The following is a 22,197-nucleotide window of genomic DNA, read 5'->3' as shown; positions in this document are numbered from 1 at the left end:
CAGATCCATAAAACATATAATGAAGGGAGCAGGAGACAAGAGGGGGAAGGAGGGGGAAGGAGAGGGAAGCACACAAGCACAACAACAGAAGAGAACAGGGATGTCGGTAGATCTGTGGTGGGTGGAGGGCTGGGGAGGAGGGAGGGGTACAGGGTATAAAGCAAATTAACACTACAAGGAATTTCAGGAAAGAAGTTGGGGATTGAAAGAGGCAGATTTGCGGTGTTTTAACGGGGGTAGAAAAGATCAAGGTTTTGAATGGGGGAAGATAAGAGATGGTGGTGAACAGCTGTTTTAAAGACCTGGAGGGAGGAGGGAGGAGAGGGATTGAAGAGAGTGAGGGAGTTTGTTCCAGAGGCGGGAGAAAAGAGGAATGAATGAGTGAAGGTGAGCGGAGAATCTTGATTTTGGCAGTTTCACCAGAGGAGGGTTTCTGGCACAGCTTGTGCGACCTGTAGGAATATTTGGGGAACAGAGCACAGAGAGAGCTGGGGGAGCAAGGCCGGAGAGGAGTCGGTAGAAGACAGAAAGACCACCAACCTGCCTGCGGTGAGAGAGGGAAAGGCCCTCAGAGATAGCTTCATCACGGGAGATTCCAATGATTCTGAAAGCTTTGGTTTCAACAGAGTGAAGCCGAGCTAGGTGTGAGGCAGGAGCACCAGCCCAGAGGGGAGAGCAGTTTTCCATTGAGCTGCGGATGAAAGCTTTGTATGTGGTGAGGAGCTCAGGTGTGCCAAGGAAGGACTTCGCACGACGGAGGATGCCCAGTCAGAAACTGGCTTTGGAGGCCAGCTTGGAAATGTGGTTTGCCCAGGAAAGATCATGGCAGATAGTGAGACCCAAAAGCTTGAGTGGCAGAATCTCTTGGAGAGGATTGTTCAGAAAGTAGATGGGAGGGTTGTCCAGACGGTCTTTTCGGAGAGACAAAGTGAGAGTGTGAGATTTGTCAGGATTGAAAGACATTGATAGATTGAAAGATATTGTGTTCTACACTTTGTACCATGCAATATAATACTGTCTGATCCACTTCCTTCTAGTCATTTAAGATGCTCTCCATTCGATATTTGGTTATTCAAAGTAAGCAACTTCCTTTACTGGATAAAGTTCTGTCATTTTTGGTTGGATTTGTCTAATTTACTTCCACATCACGAAAATAAACAATACGGGACTTTCAAAATGATGTATTAATGCTAAATGAGATAGATATTTTGCACATGCGCTGTGTGTGTGTTTACACTGAATCGGTGCGGTTTGCCGGGTACCGCTGCCGTTACTTGTACAAAATCTGTAATTCAAATCGTCTTTTGAACATATTTTTCAGCATTTAGACGAAAGAGTGGAAATTTCATAATGGTTATTCATCATTGTTGTGTTCCTGAATGCAAATATGACTCGTGGAACGAGAGATATTATGACGAATATCCGTGGATGAGACTAAGAGGTGTTTATTTCCTGTTTATCCAAGCCAGCGGCAGCAGTGGATAAATATAAAACACACACACAAATCTCCTTTCAGACACACAGTCCATTCACTGATAGAGATCCATCGGGGGTTGGTGAAGCAGACGCTTGTCCACTGGGGTTTGCAGTGCGAGCAGTTTTCCCATTCGGCGAGCTGAGAAAGTTCTCCAAGTCTTTCGTCGTGCGGAGGCACAGCCCTTGTTTTCGGATACATTTCCATGTATTTTCAGCTTATTTCGGAAGCTTGGTGATAACAATACCATTTTATGTAACAATACTTATCTCCGACACATAGTTTACTTTATGATGCCCTGAACACAGACGTCGTCGGGGATTTCTGGGCACGTGCGCCAAGCATTCTGGGGTAGAATACTTCATTTTGAAAGTGCCGTCTTGTTCCATTGCATCTTCAACGCTTCCACCCTCATTTAAGCGAGCCATGATAATTCACATCTTGAAGAAACTTTCTCACAAGCACCCATGTTTTTCAAAACTAAAACTTGTTTCACTTTTATCTTTAATTTCTGAGATTCTAGAATGTGCTATTGCCAAATAGCTTCTGGAATACCTGCATTGGCCATCTTTTTTTCAATTTAAATTTTTTACAGTGTAGCCCGGTGTGTACCCCGGTTTAGAATAGGTACACCGTGTCCCTGCGCATCGTAAGAGGGGACTAAGGGTTGGCGTCAGGAAGGGCATCCGGCCATAAAAAAAAAAAGCCTCAAACAGGGAACCATGATTGTCATGGGGCCCGCAAGGCTAACCCCTGCTCTAGCGGGGAAAATGGCCTTAAAACGATCATTCATTCATTTTGTAGCCCATCGGGCAGAGCTGTCTAGAACAGTGTTTGTCCGTCTGTATTTATGTATGTATGTATGTATGTCCCCTCAAACGTATACCAATCAGAGCTCAGAATCTGGTCACATGACAGGGTGATGTGATTACGTCTGATGTCATCACAGCGGTGCTGCAGCTGACTCTCAACACACCGCCATTTCAATGTATATGCCGTTCAGGCCGAACATATCGTCAAACCTGTCATATATCACAATCGCCATGCTCTGCCTTTACGTTTTTCATTCATTGTGAAGCACAAACAAACCGATTGTTAAAATGACCATCAAATATCGAAAGCATCGGCGTTATGTCTCTTCCAACAAAACGGTACGTATAGGCCTTAGGCGTTATGACTCACCGTCCGCTTCGGACAAATTAAACCCAGGTTTCTTGATACAGTGGTATCGTTTCCGTAGTATCGTTTTCGGAATAATAATATTATTATAGTAAATATAACCATAACACTTTAATCCCAATGTCGTGAATGGAAAGTTGATGGATTGAAGCGGTGTAACCGTGGAAGTAAGGAATTCACCTCGGTTTTTAAATATATATATAATTTTTGTAATAATAACGTAACGTTTTTATTATAGTAAATCTTATCGTAACACTAATCCCTTTCTAGTGACTGCAACGTTACTGGAGGTTAAACATACATCTTGTATATATTAAAGTAGCGGCGTTTTTGTGTCCGGCCATCATGCTACGTCATTACGTATGTAGTGAAATCGTATCCGTACTGAACCCGGGTGGGGATGCTCGCTGCTCGCTGTCATTGTTGTCACCGCTAGGGGCGTGACTATAAGACCCGTTGCTGTGTCAGTGCTCCGAGACTTCTCCCTTGTGACATGTTACATCGGTAGCCTCGTTTATGGTACGCCTTTATAGAATATCTAGCTTGCTTGCATTGACTGATATGAATGGCTTTATGAGATGTCGCATCGTATGCTTATTGTGTATTTCTACTTACAGGAATGATGTGATGATCTAAATGCAATTAAACCAAACCGTTGGACTAAAGTTGTGTGGACCTGAATGGTTTTCCACAACACTTAATTGCATTTAAGATCTGCTGACATGGCTGGCAACAAGACGTTGACGGTGTCCATTTTCAGCGCCGACCCACAAGCCACGGACGGAGGCTTGCAACTCAAGCACTGGCTCCGACAACTGGAGCATCTCTTTGATGAGCCTGAGACCGCTCCGACGCCTGCCGCGAAGCTGGCGATATTACACTCAAAAATCGACTACCGGGTCTACCACGCGGTCGCTCAATGCACGACGTATGATCTTACCATCGCGGAGCTCAAGCGGCTTTACATAAAAGAAAAAAGCCCTGTGTATGCGCGTTATTTGCTGCAGACGCGACGGCAGCAGCCCAACGAGCCTATGGATCATTACGCCCAGGAGCTCCGGCAGCTCATGCTGGACAGCGTCAAGGAGCCACGGACTCCCGAGCAAGCTAAAGATGATCGACTTTTAGATGCCTTCATAGCAGGGGTCTCCTCCCAGGAACTACGTCTCAAACTCTTGGAGAAGACCGACCTGACCTTCGCTACGGCGGTTGAGCAAGCGACGGTGTATACCGAAGCGCGGATGCAATCGAACGCCTATGATCGCACGCGCCTTTTGGCGGGCACCTCACTACACGCCCGGCCGGAGAGTACCACTGACGAGGACGTGGATCCGCCTGCTGAACTCCGGGATGCTCCGGAGGATGACCCTACCCTGACAGCTGCCGTTACGACCAGCAGACCCAAGGCCTTGCGCGGGGCCGCATGTTTTTTTTGTGGAGGGCCTCGTCATGCCCGAGTCGTGTGTCCGGCACGTGACGCTATTTGCCATTTGTGCTCGCTAAAGGGACATTACGCGAAAGTGTGCAAGAAAACGGCACGCGGCTCGCGGCCCTTCGACTCGCGCAGCCGCGGCCGCGCGGGCGCAGCAACCTTGAACGGGTTCGTAGCAGAACCCACGAGCCCAGCACCTTACCCGACTTCGAAGGGGAGGGCCGCTCTCTGCGGCCCGCTGGGCGCTCAGACGACCTTGATTGGCGCCACCGGACAGCCACCACCGTCTCATTCTCCATCGGGGACAAAGGCCGCGTCCTTGGCCAAACCACGGGCCACACTTCACCAAGCCCCTCGTACTCCTCGAGTCGCCCACGAGCTAACGGCGGCCCCCGCCCCGTCAAAAGAGTTAAGGCAACTTTCGAATACTACGGAAGCCTTTTGTCAAAGCGACCAAAAATGTAAAAAGGCAATTTCGAATACTACGGAAGCCTCTTGTCAAAGCGACCAAAAATGTAAAAAGGCGATTTCGGATACTACGGAAGCCTTTATCTGCCAGGAGTGTCAAAAGGCAATGTCAAATACTACGGAGGCCTTTTCTCGTCGGATTTTGAATCGCGAAACACCGGAATGCTGGGGAAAGCCCTCTGATGACGATAATGGGATCCCCATGGCCAACACAGCCTCCGGCCACGCTCGCAAAACTGCTGCTGGTGTAGGATCCACCCGCGAGGCAGGACCGACCCATTCGGGGGGCTCAGTCCCGCTCCCAGCTGCCTCGTCTGGCCTGGCTCAAGCCCTTATTCCCCTTATGGTTGAGGGCCATTGTGTTCAGGCCTTGGTGGATACCGGATCTACGGATAGTTTTATCGACCAACGACTTGTGCTCAGGCATGGATGGCGGATCGGGCGGTCTACGAGACGGATCTTCATGGCTTCCCAGGGACTGCGGCTCAGCACGAAAGGGGAATGCCGATTGAAACTCGTGCTAAAGGGACGGGTTTTCCCTGATGTACACCTTATGGTTTTACCCGCATTATGTGCTGATATTCTGCTAGGACACGATTTTCTTAAGCTGCATGGACGTCTGGTAATGGAGTTCGGTGGGCCTGACACTCTTGTTGTGGGGCCGGACGACGCGCTAACGGTGTGCGCCCTAGCGCAAATGGACGTCCGGCCGCTTTCGCTGTTCCCCAATCTAACCTCCGACTGTACCCCCGTCGCGGTAAAATCGCGACGCTACTCTCGCGCGGACATGCAATTCATTGCGGACGAAATGGCTCAGCTCTTGAAGGACGGCATCATAGAACCTAGCAGGTCGCCGTGGCGCGCTCAGGTCTTAGTGGTGCGCAGCGAGGCCCATCGCAAACGCATGGTAATCGACTATTCCCAAACGATTAACCGCTTTACACAGCTGGATGCCTACCCCCTTCCGGGGATGGACGCGCTAGTGCAACAGGTATCCCAGTATTCGGTCTATAGTACTCTCGATCTCCGTAGTGCGTACCACCAGATCCCTATCTCTAGGGCGGATCGTATCTATACCGCTTTCGAGTCGGGGCAGCGGTTGTACCAATTTACACGATTGCCCTTTGGGGTGACGAACGGGGTCGCTTGTTTCCAGAGGGCCATGGATGACCTCGTTGCGCGGGAGCACTTAACCGATGTTTTCGTCTACCTCGATAACCTTACGGTTTGTGGATATGACCAAGGGCACCATGACGCTAATCTGAAGCGCTTCCTTGAGGTCGCGCAACGGTATCACTTAACTATGAACGAGGATAAGTGCCGATACTGCCTACGCACCATAGATCTTCTGGGGTACACCGTGACCCATGGCTCTGTCTCTCCGGATAAGGAACGTCTGCGACCTTTGCTCGACATGGCCCCTCCCTGCGATCGGGCGTCCCTGAAACGCGCCCTTGGGCTGTTCGCCCATTACTCCAAATGGGTGCAAAATTTCTCCGCGAAACTTCGCCCCCTTGTGGCCTGCGACACTTTTCCCCTGAGTTCGGCCGCATTGACGGCCTTTGAAGGTCTTAAGACCGACATCGCCCGAGCTGCCGTAGCGACCATCGACGAGAGCAGCTCGTTCGTCCTCGAAAGTGACGCCTCGGATCAGGCCATCGCGGCGACCCTCTCCCAAGGGGGACGTCCCGTGGCTTTCTTTTCACGGACTCTTACCTCCGCTGAGCGGAGGCACTCGTCCGTTGAAAAGGAAGCGTATGCGATCGTCGAGTCTATTCGGCGATGGCGCCCGTACCTACTCGGGCGGAGCTTCCAAATCATCACGGACCAGCAAAGCGTTGCGTTCATGTACGACACCTTACACGCCCAGCGCATTAAGAACGAGAAAATCACTCGCTGGCGTATCGAACTCGCCGACTTCTGTTACACCATCAAATATCGCCCAGGGAAGGATAACCAGGCCGCCGATGCCTTATCACGCCCGACTACATGTGCTGGTATCACCTCGTTGGAGGGCCTACGGGTGCTGCATGCTACTGCGGGCCATCCCGGCGTAACGCGTTTCGCTCATTTCGTGCGGAGTGGGAATCTCCCTTACTCGATTGACGATATCCGCCGTATCTGTCGCGACTGCGCTATCTGCGCGGAAATCAAACCGCGTTTCTATAACCCTCCTATGGGGACTCTGGTGAAGGCTACACGCCCGTGGGAACGCTTGGCGATGGATTTCAAGGGCCCTTTGCCGGTGTCGAGCGGCTCTCGCTATCTGCTCACTATCGTTGATGAGTACTCACGATTCCCCTTTGCTTATATGTGCGCGGACATGACTGCTGCCACGGTGATGCGATGCTTACAGAACTTGTTCTCAATGTTCGGTTACCCGGCCTATGTCCATACCGACCGGGGTGCAGTCTTCTTGTCTCAGGAGGTGCGCGGCTATCTGCTCCAAAACAACATTGCGTCTAGTTACACCACGCCGTACAGACCCCAGGCTAATGGGCAGATCGAACGCTTCAACGGGATTATCTGGAGGGCCGTCATGCTCCATCTCCGGACCCACGGCCGGGGCCTCGATAAATGGGCTTGGTCGCTACCTGCGGCGTTGAACTCAATCCGGGCACTCCTGAGTACGGCAACTAACCAAACTCCCCACGAGCGACTTTTCCACCACCCCAGGAGCTCGGGGTGTATACGGTCTTTGCCCAGTTGGCTCGCTGGGCCCGGGCCGGCCTACCTTAAACGGGCGGTTCGCGCGAGCAAGCACGACCCCCTTGTGGACAAAGTGCAGATTCTCCAGGCTAATCCTGAGCATGCTCGTGTGATGACGTCTGATGGTCGTGAGACTACTGTCTCCGTTCGTCATCTTGCCCCTTGCGGGGTCGACGACCTTAGTAGGGAATCGGACGAACCGGTCGAACCCATCTATGAGACTATGGCCTCTCCCGACGCTCCCATCGCCGACAGTCCACCGACCCTCCCCCCATCGAGACTGCCCGGGTCCGACGACTTGGCGTTACCCCCTTCATCACCCGACCCTGTTGACGCCTCTGACACCGGGGATACAGGGTTACGAGACGCCGTACCCGGGGAGTTTCGAACGCGTGCTGGCAGAGAAATTCGCCGCCCGGCCCGCTACGGTTGGGCCGACTGATACTCCGCGCCCTATTCATGCTGACGCTCACTCGCTTTTAGCCACGCGGCCGTATAATTCTGACGGGGGGGGGTGAATGTAGTGAAATCGTATCCGTACTGAACCCGGGTGGGGATGCTCGCTGCTCGCTGTCATTGTTGTCACCGCTAGGGGCGTGACTATAAGACCCGTTGCTGTGTCAGTGCTCCGAGACTTCTCCCTTGTGACATGTTACATCGGTAGCCTCGTTTATGGTACGCCTTTATAGAATATCTAGCTTGCTTGCATTGACTGATATGAATGGCTTTATGAGATGTCGCATCGTATGCTTATTGTGTATTTCTACTTACAGGAATGATGTGATGATCTAAATGCAATTAAACCAAACCGTTGGACTAAAGTTGTGTGGACCTGAATGGTTTTCCACAACAACGTATATGATGTCATTACGGCGTAAACATCTGCTCACTTCGAGAGCAGCAGGATAGGTCATTCCTCTTTAGGGTATATAGATTACAGTCGATCTATGGTCGGGTCTCAAGAACATTCGGTGTGTTAATTTACCAAGTTTCTTGTGGAGAGATCGCCAAGTGGTTTTAGAATTCGAGCAAGCACTCCATTCAAAACCCTTGAGGAACGGCTGGCTTGGCAAGCGCTAGCTAGCTGCTTGGTAAGTGAGCACACCTCTAACCCTTGTGGGGCATAGATTACAGTAGATCTTCGCTCGGTTCTGCAAATAAAACTTACCTCGTGGATGTCGGGATTCCTCCAAATTTCTTTTTTTTATGTTATAAACAGCATTAGCGACTGTTTAAAAAGCTAATAAAGTGTGTTTGTGGCTTATAATATTTTACAAGCCCGGCTACGCTGCTGTTAGACTTTCGGTCTTTTTTTTAAAGAAGAATTCGTGTCTGGGTTCAAATAGTTGTGTTGTACTGGAACTGCTTTTCTGAAGATCACAAATAACAATTAAACTTGATAAGTGTGTGAAAATTACCTGCCCAGACCAGGAATCGAACCTAGGTCCTCTGGAAAACCATACCAGTGCTCTGCCATCTGGGTTTGATTCCTGATCCTTGACCCCTCATCCGTTCTTACAAATTGATCTAACTCCAGATTGTGATACTCGGTGATCAGCACATGGTTTCAATGCCAGGTGTTATTACGGACCAGCAGTTTCCTATATTCCACATGTTTCTAAAACCTATAAATCATGTTTATACCATCTGCACAATATTGCTCAAATATTGTTTTTCAAATTTAAAAAATCCCAAAAAAAGGAATAACATTGATTGACTCAGAAATGACTGCCATTAAAATTTGGCATTTGCTCAACGTGCAAAAGGCAAACAAACAAAATGTAGATGGGTGCGTATGCATAAGCGTGTGCTGTTTTTGATTACGAGGTTTCTCATTATGTTTGTTTTTGTCTCTGTCTCCCTCTCTCTCCCTCTCCCCTCTCTCCCTCTCCTCCCCTCTCTCTCCCTCTCCCCCCCCTCTCTCTCCACCTCTAACCTCCAACCCCATATTCAATTTTTCAGGGCGCCCTCCATACTTTACCTCTCCAGCTGCAGGATCCACACCACCTGCGGTAAGTCATTGTACCTTGGTTACTGTGCTCCCTTGGATTTCACCACATGTTGATGGCATGCAATCATAAAGTAGTGAGGTGACTTAAGATTTTTTTCCCCCTATGTACAACTACTAAGGCATTAATGTGTTTTATTTATTTATTACAAAGTCTAGGCTCGTGGAGGAGCTAGAACATAGAATATATCAAGATGTAACAGTAGAAAGATAGGAATTGGAGTGTGGCAGAGGGGTGCACACCAAAAGCATGTTGAGGTACAAAATAGAGAGAGAGTTGGATAAATAAGTGATGTGGGGAAGAATGAGGGTGAGGAGAAGCCACACAAGGTAGACAAGATGGAGGCAGAAGCAAAGTCTCAGGAAGGAGAAACTGGAAACTTGGAAAGAGATGGGCTTGGGATGGGATGGGTGGGGGGGGGGGGGGGGGGGGAGGGGGTTAGCAGTTTTAGAAAATATCATGGTCTTGTATGGGGGCTGATCTGAGATGGTGGTGAACAGCTGTCCTGAAGTCCTGGAGGGAAGAATGAGATGTTAGAGAATGTGAAAGTTGATTCTATAGGCAGGAATAAAAAAGGAATGAATGAGTAGAGGTGAGCAGTGACTCTGGATTTTCGGAGTTTCATCAGAAGGCAGTGATGGTCCAATGCGTGCACCCTACAGAAACCTGGGGGGTGGGCGAACAAAGTACGGAGAGAGCAGAGGGTGAAAGACCAGAGAGGTGGTGCAAAAGAGAGATAGGCCACCTGCCTGTCTGATGTGGAAGTGCCCATTGACCCAGCTTTATGGTGGGGAATTCCTATAATCTCTGAAGTCTTGGTTTCCACGGCATGAAGTTGACCAAGGTGTGAGGCAGGGGCGCCAGCTCAGAGGGAAGAGCAGTACTCCATCAAGCTGTGCGTAAACGCCTTGTTGGTGGATAGGAGTTCAAGTGTGCCAAGGAAGGACTTTGCACAATGGAGGATGTGCAGTCAACTACCGGCTTTTTTTCTTATACATGGGCTAAGGCTCGTATTAGAGCTGAGAGATGCACACGCGCACGTACACAGAAACAGACATACACACACACACACGCACACACACACACACACACACACACACACACACACACACACACACACACACACACACACACACATTAGACAAGACAAACACAGCCACTGAGCTTGGCTGAAGTACCGTCACTTCCCAGGATACTCTGGGTACCAGTGACGTCATAACAATGGCGCAGCTTTTCTCATAGTACTCAGTGGGCCATTTCCGCGAGAGAAATTTCCTCCTTCCCATGGATGCCAACGGATGGGGATTGTCCATGCTCTATCCTTTTCAAGCAAGGAAGCAGCACGTACCATTTTAAAGTATTAGCAGCACGTACCATTTTAAAGTATTTGGTATGACTTGAACCAGTGCAAAGCAGATGCATGTTTTTTTAGGAGACACAATCCCCTTACTTGATGGATGTTTGCTCCCTACGGGAGCTCATCTGCCCTTTTCCAGGTGTTGTTTTTGGTCCTGGAGGCAATGCGGGATGCCAGACTGTATCAAATACATGAGATATGTATAGAGAGAAGGCCCTGAACTCATGTCTGACATTGAGGGCCTCTATCCATGTCCATTGCTGTGAGAGCAGAAGCAGCATTTCCAAGGTAGAGTGACCTGGTCTAAACTAAATTGATCTGAGATGAGGCCATTGGAGAAAAGGAAGAATTTCATATCAACTGTGATGGTTGATTGCATGAACTTGCTGATTATTGGAAGTAAGCTGATAGGTCTGTTGAGAAGGGATCTGTTCTTTCCACCTTGTTTATGTAATGCGGTGACGTTGCCTGATTTCCATGCAGATGGAAGATGATGTAGAGCGAATGACAGGGTGAAAAGAGCAGAAAGAGGATGTGCAAGAGCAGTATAACAGGTTTTAGGACATGTGTGCTGATGCCGTCCGTTCCAGTTAGAGTCTGAGTCGAGGGTTGCCAGAAACTTCTCCACATTTTCAGGTGCGAATGACGTAGAGTCCAGGAGCAGTTGGTTATGACTGGGTAGGGTAGGTGCAGAGAGTGAGGGGTCGGGGACACATGATTTGGCAGTAAACACAGAATCGAGGTGTTCAGCCTTTTCACGAGCGCAGTCAGCTGTGGTGTCATTTGAAGTCGGGAATGGGATGGAGGTGTGGAGCATACAACAGAGACAGACTTAACAAGGTACCATCAGGTTTTGAGGTGGTGACACAAGTTTGAACTTTCAATGTTGAACTGCCCTACAACTGACTCACCACATGAGGGAATAAGGGGAGGATAACTGCCGACGAGATGGGATAGATCTTTGTGTAAGAGATTGCAGGCGGCTTTGAAAGAATTCCCCGGTTGAGTTAAGATCGTTAGGACGGATATAGGAGACTAGTCCTGAAGTGAGATGGCTGTTTGCAATCCCTGCCAGTCTCCTTGAGTGAGCTGTCACAGTCACCGACGCTGAGACTGCTCAATGAGAATAGCTAGAGAGATGTTGATTCAAACAGCACATGATCCGATGAACCAACTGGAGCAGAGGAAGAATAGGAAACTTTAGCAGGGAAGTTTTTCATCGGTCATCACACAGTCCAAAAGAGAGGATTTACCATTGGCAGAAATCCGAGTTGGAAAGTTTACAGATCGAGTCAGTCCCATGGAGTCACAGTATTCCTTTGCTGAAATGCAATGGCTGGTGAACAAGGTACCAACCCCCAGCCAATTTGCGTGGTGACAATGGAAATCACCACGTATGAGGAAGAGAGAGTCGGGATGAGTGGTTGAAAGTTCGTCTATGTTGTGATAGCGATAGAGATAGGGATGTAAATGCAGTCATTGCTGTTTGGAGGACGGTACAACACACAGACGAACATGAGGTGCGGCGGAGGGGAAGTAGCAGCCAACAGTACTCCTTGGGGTTGGGAGGTGTAAGAGCAGTACACAGACAGTAAGAAATGGAGTTCTTCATGTAAAGTGCAACTTTGCCGTCAGGACGGGTTCAGTCCTATCAAACCGGAAGAGCCATTAGCCACGGAGAGACACTATGGAGGATTCTGTTAAATATATATCCATTCTATCAGCAAGCAGAGGCCTCGGATGTCTGAAGTCCTCGTAGCTAGGGACAGAGGAGGAGGTGCTGTTGGTAGGGCGCAGGAATGTGGAAAGGAGCTAGGGGAGAGGGCAGGTGGGTGAAGCTGAGAGGGTGTGGGAGTGGTGGGAGGGTGTGGTATGAGAGTGCAAGTTGGGAGGGTGTGGCTCGGGGGGGGGGGGGGGAGTTGGGAGGGTGTGGTTTTGGGGGGGGGGGGAGAGTTGGAGTTGGGAGGGTGTGGTTTGAGGGGAGAGTTGGGAGGGTGTGGTTTGGGGGGGAGAGTTGGGAGGGTGTGGTTTGGGGGGGAGAGTTGGGAGGGTGCGGTTTGGGGGGAGAGTTTGGAGGGTGTGGTTTGGGGGGGGGGGGAGAGTTGGAGTTGGGAGGGTGTGGTTTGGTGGGGAGAGTTCGGAGGGTGTGGTTTGAGGGGAGAGTTGGGAGGGTGTGGTTTGGGGGGAGAGTTGGGAGGGTGTGGTTTGGGGGGGAGAGTTGGGAGGGTGCGGTTTGGGGGGAGAGTTGGGAGGGTGTGGTTTGGGGGGGGGAGAGTTGGGAGGGTGTGGTTTGGGGGGGAGAGTTGGGAGAGTGTGGTTTGGGGGGGAGAGTTGGGAGGGTAGAGAGTTAGGAGGGTGTGGTTTGGGGGGGGAGGGGAGTTAGGAGGGTGTGGTTTGGTGGGGAGGGGAATTGGGAGGGGGTGGTTTGGGGGGAAGGGGAGTTGGGAGGGTGTGGTTTGGGGGAAGAGTTGGGAGGGTGTGGTTTGGGGTGAGAGTTGGGAGGGTGTGGTTTTGGGGGGGAGGGGAGTTGGGAGGGTATGGTTTGGGGGGAAGGGGAGTTGGGAGGGCGTGGTTTTGGGGGGTGGGATTGGGTTAGAAGCTGGAAGGGTGCAGGTTTGTGGGAGGGGAGAAGCTGGGTTGATGTGGGATGGGGGAAAGTTGGGAGGGTGTGGGAAGTAGGGGGGGGGGGATGTTGGGAGAGTGCAGGATGGGGGCAGGGGAAGCTGGTAGGGTGTGGGATGGGGTTTTTTCAGTAATTATTTTTTGCCTGAAACACAATTTATTTTAAGTCGTAAAAAGTATGTCAATGCGTTTGAAATTTGTCAATTCTCGCTCTTAATTTTATACAACCTACATTGCTTTTTGGCAATTGGTACTGATGTGTATTTTTGCTGCATGTTTGTCAAGCAACAGGCACCCAGTGTGCCAGGATACGTCGGATGCAACCCATACGGTCACCTGGCTTACAGTAGCTACAAGTTGGGTATAAGCACGGGCGGCAATGGACGGACCATGGTAAGTTGTTTTTCTTTCATTTCCCTTTCTTTGGCTTCTATAATTTTATTTCATTGGCCTTTTTATATGATATAATATAGTTCTCTTACAAGGAACTTCAACACAGGACAAAGCCATTAGGCCCAGCAGCCTGTACAATGAATGGTTGCCATCCTATGGTTGTTTGACCATGCTCTAACATTTTAAAATGCTGAGTGTCAATAAATGAAACGGTACGTAACTTCAAACTGTAGACCTGGAGATTTGAGGCCAGTATTTTATCATCGAGTTGAACATATTGTTACGGGTTTGGTGCGAGCGCACCGGGATGCATGAGGGGGTCGCTCGGACAAGATTCTCGACCAACCCAACGGGTTGCTTAGCAACTGTGGATGCCAGTTGAAGCCAACAAACCTTGCAGGGTCCTCACGTCCAATTAAACCACGTTACCTTACTGGTCGTTTGGTGTTCCCAACTGAGGAACTGCGCTCTAGTTTCCGCATGCTGTTTACTTATTACATGTGGAAGAGTGAAACTGTGGGTGAGAGTCGGCTATCTCGGAGCTATTAGTGGGGCAGAACTTCCCATCTATTTATTATGTACACACAATGCCGAACAAATGATGGAAAAGACAAAATGGAGCAGATTTGATAGATGCTTACCAACAAAACAGCAAGCATTTATTTACAATCAAGCAAGACAATAATCATTAAGCATGTACAGTATTTACAAAGCGATTAATCAGCATGTATGACAAGCAGAACGATCATAGACACAGAAGAGCAGTAATTATATCCCTTAGCACTTATGGAAGCCCCTTCTACAATGTTACTTGTGACTCTAAACAAAAGACAGGTGCCATCATTAAATTTAGAAGGTAGAATAGAAAGAGATGAGGAGATGAGAAGACGAACGGAGCCTGGCTTCGGCCCCTGGTGACGCAGATAAGGCGGGCATGTGTCATCCCAACATGGAGAGTAGGAAAAGGGGGAAACAGAGGATAGAGGAGTGTGTATGTGATATGGGAGGAGAGGCATAGCGTGTGCAGCATAAGTTTAGAGGAAACTGTGAGATGAGAATGAGTGCCTTACCCAGACAGGTACAAACTGTAAATTGGTGATTGCTCATTCGTAATCGTTGATTCTCTTTGTTTTGTGTGTTCAAAGTAAATGATTAGAAGTTCTTAGATAAAGCAAGAAAAGATTGTGCAAGTCAGTGTGGAGTTGCGGTGTACTGAAGACCTCGCCCTTGTGCTCGTCTCATCCCACACTGCCTGTCTCAGATCAGCGCAACTCGTCCCAGCTCAGCTTATCCATGGATTGGGCCGTGGGAAAGTGTGATGTGGGAAAAGGATTTGAATTGGCTTTGAGGATGGAAGGGATGGTTATGGATGAATGAGTGGAGGTTAAACCAAGGAGAGGAAGGTTTCGCAGTTTGAGAAGGTTGTGGGTGAGTGGGGGTGGGGTGTGGGGGGGGTACCGGGGATATCGGCTTGGAAGCAAGGAGGCTGGGAGATTGGCAATGGATAATTATTTTTATTTTTTGTACACAGAATCCAGGTTCGTGAAAGAGCTAACACATTGAACAATAAAACATGCACAGACATAAAACATACAATGAAGGGAGCGGGAGACAAGAAGGGGAGAGAGAGGGAAGCACACAAGCACTTCAACAGTAGAGAACAGGGTCGTCGGCAGATCTGTGGAAGGGGGGGGGGGGGGGAGGAGGGAGGGAAACATGGTATAAAGCAAATGAAAACACTACTAGGAATTTCAGGATGGAAGTTGGGGATTGAAAGAGATGGATTTGGGGTGTTTTAACGGGTGTAGAAAAGATTAAGGTTTTGGATGGGGGAAGATAAGAGATGGTGGTGAACAGCTGTGTTGAAGACCTGGAGGGAGGAGAGGGATTGAAGAGAGTGTGTGAGTTTGTTCCAGAGGCGGGAGAAAAGAGGAACGAAAGAGTGAAGCAGAGAGTCTTGATTTTGGCAGTTTCACCAGAAGAGGGTTGCTGGCAGATCTTATGCGTCCTACAGGAATATTTGGGGGGCAGAACACAGACAGAGCAGGATGAACAAGGCCGGAGAGGGGTCGCTAGAAGATAGACCACCTACCAGCCTGCGGTGAGAGAGAGAGAAAGGCCCTGATAATCGGCTTCCTCACGGGAGATTCCAATGATTCTGAAATCTTTGGTTTCAACCGCGTGAAGCCGAGCTAGATGTAAGGCAGGAGCACCAGCCTAAGAGGGGAGAGCAGTATTCCATTGAGCTGCGGATGAAAGCTTTGTATTGGAGGAGCTCAGAAGTGCCCAGAAAGGACTTGGTATGACGGAGGATGCCCAGACGGCGACTGGCTTTGGAAGCCAGCTTGGAGTTGTGGTTTTCCCAGGAAAGATAATGGCAGATAGTGAGACCCAAAAGCTTGAGTGACAGAACTTATTGGAGAGGATTGTTCAGAAAGTAGATGGGAGGGTTGTCCACACGGTCTTTTCAGAGAGACAAAGTGAAAGTGAGATTTGTCAGGATTGTAAGACATGTTCCACTTGTTTGACCAGTTTGAGATATTGTCCAGGTCTGCAGAGAGTGAGGGGCGGCTGCTTACTGATCTGAGGTTTGAGATATGGAGCAGCACAGACTGTAATCATCAGCAAAGAGATAGAGAGGATTTTCCAGAGTCGGAGAGATCATTAATGAAGACCAGAAAAAGCAGATGGCCCAGAACACTGCCTTGGGGAACTCCAGCCTGAACAGGAACGGGGAGATGAGAGGATTTCATTCAGGGCCACCCGTTGACTGCGACCAGAGAGGAAAACTGCAAGCCATGCGTGGATATTTCCATTGATACCATAGGAGGAGAGTTTGGTGAGCAGTGCGGGTTGCCAGACCGTATCGAAGGCCCGAGATATGTCAAAGGATACAGCTCTGATTTCCTGTTTGGCATTGAGGGCCTCCATCCATTGTTAAGATAGCAGAAGCAGCATGTCCAGAGTAAAATGATCTCGTCTGAATCCAAATTGATGATCCGATATCAAGCCATTGGAGAAGAGGAAGGATTTGATATCTGAAGCAATGATGGATTCCATGACTTTGCTGATAATTGAGAGCAGACTGATTTGTCTGTAGTTGCAAGGATCTGTTTTTGCACCTTTTTGTGTAAAGTGGTAATGTTTGCTGATTTCCAAGCTGATGGCAGATGACCTTGAGCAAAGGAGAGGGTGAGGAGAACACAGTGAGGGTGAGATAGAGTGGCAGAGCAGGATTTTAGGACCCGTGGGCTTATGCCGTCTGTTCTAGTTGCAGAATCAGAGGCGAGGTTTGACAAAAACTTCTCCACCTTGTCAGGAGAGAAGGACACAGAGTACATGAGCAGTTGGGTTCGACTGGGTAAGGTGGGAACAGAGAGAGATGGGTTTGTGACACAAGATTTTGAGGCAAACAAATAGTTGAGGCATTCGGCTTTGTCACGTGCAGTGTCAGTTGTGTAGCTGTTTGAGGTAAGGGAGGGATGGAGGAGGAACAAACACCAGAAACGGATTTGACCAGACGCCACCAGGATTTGGAGGAAGGAGACAGGTTTGAGAGTTCAGTCTTGAGGGTAGAGAGATCGTGTTTCCTGGCTCTCCTGAGCTTAGACACACACTTGTTCCGAGCTTTGTGAAAGGAATTGAGATTGCCCACAGTTGGATTGGCCTTCCAAGAGGCGAAGGCAAGTTGTTTCAGGGCAACTGCCTCACCACAAGATTCAGTGTACCATGGACGAGAGGAAGGGTATGACAACTGAAGACGAGATGGGATAAATCTGTGCATGAGAGAGAGAGAGAGAGAGAGCTGTTTGCTTTGGAAGAATTCCCAGGAAGAATTGATGTCAGTGGCAGTAGAGATGGGAGACCAGTCCAGATGATTGATGGCTGCTTGAAGACCGTGCCAGTTGGCCTGAGTGAAATGCCAGACTCGTCGACGCTGGGGAGGCTCTCCGAGAATGGCCAGAGAGATGGCCACTTTAACAAGCACATGATCAGATGAGCCGATTGGAGCAGAAGAAGAGCAGCAGACATTTGCAGGGAAGTTTGTCATAACCAAGTCTCGAAGAGAAGATGCTCCGTTGACTGAGATCCGGGTTGGGAAATTGACAGATTGTGTCAGTCCCAGTTTGTCACAGAAGTCCTTTGCTGAGGTGCCATGACTGGAGTGAGAGGTACCCACACCCAGCCAGCTGGCATGATGACAGTTGAAGTCGCCACATATGAGGAAGAGAGAGTTGGGATGAGTGGATAGAAGTTGGTCCATGTTGTCAGACAGCGAAATGTAAATGGAGTCATCGCTGTTTGGTGGATGGTACAGAACACATACAGTCACGTGAAAAAGTAAGTACACCCCATGTAAAGTTTTGACTTTTTCAACATATTTCAACATACAGCTATTTGATCTTCATTTCAACAATATTGATAGATAAAGGTGATATAATATAACAAATATCATGAAATATTTACATTTTGTAGTCCATTGTATAATTTAAATAAACATAAATGCAAATTTCGCATGTGGAAAAAGTAAGTACACCCTTGGGTCTAATAGGTGGTATTGCTGCCTTTGGCAGAAACAACCTCAAGTAGGCATTTCTTATAACTGTCTACCAGTCTCTGACATCGAGTGGGAGAAATTTTTACCCACTCCTCCATGCAGAATTATTTCAGCTGTGCGATGATTGAGGGGTTTCTTGCATGCACAGCTCGTTTCAAATCCCCCCACAACATCTCGATGGGATTTAGATCCACAACATCTTTGACTTAGCCATTCCAGAACCCTCCATTTCTTTCTTTTCAGCCATTCCTTGGTGGATTTACTGGTATGTTTATGGTCATTGTCATGTTGCAAGGTCCACCTTCGGTTGAGCTTCAACTCTCCGACAGATGGCCTCACATTATCCTCAAGCACCCTCTGGTACAATGAAGAAATCATAGTGGATTATATGATGGTGAGATGCCCAGGCCCTGATGCAGCAAAGCTACCCCAAACCATAATATTTCCACCACCACGCTTTACAGTTGGGAGCAGGTTCTTGTGGTCAAATGCTGTCTTTGGTTTTCGCCAAACATGTCTTCTGGTACTGTGGCCAAATATCTCTACCTTTGACTCATCTGTCCAGAGCACATTGTTCCAGAAGTGCTGGTCTTTGCCTAGGTATTCATTGGCAAACTTCTGTCTTGCCCTGATGTTCTTTCTGGACAGCAAAGGTTTCCTCCTGGCACACCTCCCATGTGGATCAAATTTGTGCAGCCTCTTTCTGATGGTATACTCGTGCACTTTGACATCAACAGTGGCAAGAGCTACCTGTAGGTCCCGTGATGACATGCTGGGGTTCTCAGAGAGTTCTTTCAGCATCTTGCGGTCTGCTCTCGGGCTGAACTTCCTGGGGCGGCCTCGTCTGAACAAGTTGGCAGTTGTTTGGAATCTTCTCCACTTCTAGATGATCTTCCGGACAGTCGAATGATTGATTTCAAATTGTTTGGAGATCTTTTTAAATCCCTCCCAGACTCGTAGGCATCTATAACCTTCTTTCTGAAGGCCTCAGAGAGCTCTTTTGATCTAGGCATTGTGACGCCGCACACTTCAACAACAACGAGCAAACCAAACTAAATGTCTGAGGTTTAAATAAGACAGGTTCCTCCAAGATCCTCTCTAACAATGTTCTAATCATTTGCACCTGAGCTGGTGCACCTGATTCTAATTTTAGGTATTTGAAGTAGTGATAAATGTGGGGGTGTACTTACTTTTTCCACATGCGAAATTTGCATTTATGTTTATTTAAATTATACAATGGACTACAAATGTAAATGTTTCATATTTGTTATATTATATCACCTTTATCTATCAATATTGTTGAAATGAAGATCAAATAGCTGTATGTTGAAATATGTTGAAAAAGTCAAAACTTTACATGGGGTGTACTTACTTTTTCACGTGACTGTATGAAAAAAAGGTGGGAGCGGAGGGGAAGCCATAGCCAGAGGTACTCCTGTGGGTGGAGTAGTGTGTCAGATTGTTTGTCAGAGATTGATGGTGTTGATAGTGTGTCGGAGATTGCAGAAGAGCTAGGAGAAAGGGAAGGATGAGGAGGACCAAAAAGTTTGCAGGTAATGGGATGAGGCACAGTGAGGCATTGTTTTAGAGGGGGCAGAGCAAAGTAGAAGGTTTGAGGGGGTGGAGGTATGAGATGGAAGGGAGAGGAAGTGGGGAGGAGGCAGGTTTGAGGAGGAGGGGGAAGAGGGGAGAATTGGAGAAATATGGTCGGGGGTGTGGTGGGGGGTGAGATTAGAAGGGGAGGGGTTGGGGGGGAAGTTTAGGAAGTGGATGATTAATGACAAACGAACATTTATTACAAACTGGGTTCATTGTGATATTCAAGTCAGAGATCGATTTGAAAATGATAGAGGAGGGGTGGAATGCAGGTGAGTTTAGAGAATGTAGGGAGGAAAGACTGTAAGAGATTGAATTTTTTTTTTGAAGTGGAATGATTTGAAGAGGAAATTGAAAAAAGCCTTTTAAATAGGAAGAAAAACAGCGTGTTGTAATAAACCACTGAATAAAACACTGCAGGGGAAAGTTTAACCATATTTAAATAATATTTAAACAAAACCTTGAAAAACAATCTGGGAAAAGTCCCTGAAGTGAGGGTGTGGATCTGAGAAAGAAGTTTTCCTGCCTCAAGGCAGGAACTTGAGGCGCGAAGCGTCAAGGTACTGAGCCGCGCACACGGTGCGAACAAAAAACGACTACTGTAATTACACATACATTTGCACGAATTACAAACCAAAACTAACTATAAACACACAGGAACACATACACAGTAAAATAACCAGTGGAAATTTGACAAAGACACGAATGGGAAAATACTTAACTTTGATGACGTGGAGAGCTCAAAGGACGCTCCCTCGCTGGAGTAACCAGAATAGGAAGGATCAGGAAGCGGATCGGAAGGGGTAGGAAGGATTGATAGATGTGTTGAAAGATCGATTGAAAGGTGGATTGACATTCGGAAGGTTGGGAAATGAGATTAAAGTTAATTGGAGGTTGGGGAATTTCATGAAGGGAGAAAGCCAAGCTAAACCCACACAGCGCTTTTCCCCCCATCCCCTATACAAATAGTATGGCAGATAGGTGCAGTAATTGTGCCTTTGGTGATACAAGCATGGCATTTGGCACACAGTCAGAGTATGTCCTAAGAAAGATATCTGGCTATCGGGCCATCGCAGATTTGTCCTTTTTTGAAAAATGGCCGCCATTGTTGTCACAGGACAAATCTGCGATGGCCCTATAGCCAAATACCTTCCTTAGGGCATACTCTAACTGTGTGCCAACACTCGTGCTTGTATCATCAAAGTCACAATTCTCCCAAATATTTCACCCATCTGCTGTACGAAAAGGGAAGGGCCCTATGTACGCACACATTAATTAAACACCTAACTCAGGATTCTCTACATGTTGAATGTGACTCCCCCAGGTTCGTTTCCACAACAGTAAAAATATATTTTCTGGAAATACCTCTGGAAAGCACTTGGCTGTTTCCACCGTTATGTTGAATTCTCTTAAATGGTCAAAAACATTTGAATTATTATGTGAACAAGCGTTACGCCTCGGTCCCCTGTCGGTGAAGTGATGTGAGTTGACAAAGTGGAAGACGCAAGGCGGCCATCTTGGATTTTGACGTGGCAACCCAATTTTCAATAGCGTTCTCCCTTATGCGTAGATACACACACACACACCAGATTAGAAGTTAGTAGTTCGTTTATTTTTCAAGATATTACGCTCACAAGGTTCAGACATACATATGGTGGCGGCCATCTTGAATTTTGACGTGGGTTGCACCCACACACCAAATTAGAATTCGGTCCTTTGCTTACGCACGCACGCACACATGCACGGACGGATGGACGGACGCACGGACGGACGGACGCACGGACGGACGGATGGACAAACGGACGGAGGGGAAAACCATCGTCCCCCTTTCGCTCCGCGGTGCGACCGGGGACAATAAAACCGTGTAACATGATTTGCAATGGTTGTTGGTCTTGTATTTTTTTAACCAACTAGACACGTGGAAGTAACCCCGGTATAATAATACTCTGAAATACCGCATATTGCACCATGTGGAAATCCTTTTTGAAATGGCAATAATGGAAATTTTATATTTTAATACGGATGACCTGACTTTTTGTCGGCAGTCATTTGTAACATGTCTGGAATGTTTGTGTTTTATGATGACCTGGTGAAAATGCTCACAAATATGTACCCATTGCAGGCATCTGGAATTAATGTACCAAAGGCCCCGAAACCACCGGATAAGCCACTGATGCCTTACATGAGATACAGCCGCAAGGTAAGCGCTGACACTCTGCTTGCTCCGGCGTAAATCAGGTAGATCGGAACCGCACTTGCTATATGATGTTGCAATATGATTGATCATGATCTGACTACTAATGTTAATGACACGTATGTTAACTCGCATTCATTAAAGCCACAAATCAATGTCTGCTTTATTCGCACAGTAAAATGCGGATGTTAGGAACTCAGCATTTG

At 48.1% G+C, this 22,197-nt stretch overlaps 1 protein-coding gene across 2 annotated transcripts in view; it reads left to right on the top strand.

Moving 5' to 3' along the window:
• LOC137431777 (SWI/SNF-related matrix-associated actin-dependent regulator of chromatin subfamily E member 1) overlaps window positions 1–22,197 on the top strand; it is a 75,401-nt gene that overhangs the window by 17,740 nt on the left and 35,464 nt on the right. The window contains exons 2-4 of one of the 2 annotated variants that reach the window (XM_068123476.2): window positions 9,225–9,274; window positions 13,542–13,643; window positions 21,920–21,997. In XM_068123476.2, coding sequence (XP_067979577.1) covers window positions 9,225–9,274; window positions 13,542–13,643; window positions 21,920–21,997 — 230 coding nt within the window. Of the gene's footprint in view, window positions 1–9,224; window positions 9,275–13,535; window positions 13,644–21,919; window positions 21,998–22,197 lie in introns of both variants that reach the window. The other variant, XM_068123475.2, reaches the window with a different exon arrangement.

This window comes from Myxine glutinosa, chromosome 7 (assembly GCF_964187855.1).
Source record: "Myxine glutinosa chromosome 7, kmMyxGlut1.1, whole genome shotgun sequence".
Classification (NCBI taxonomy): Eukaryota; Metazoa; Chordata; class Myxini; order Myxiniformes; family Myxinidae; genus Myxine; species Myxine glutinosa.
This window is presented reverse-complemented; position numbering and strand designations above follow the sequence as displayed.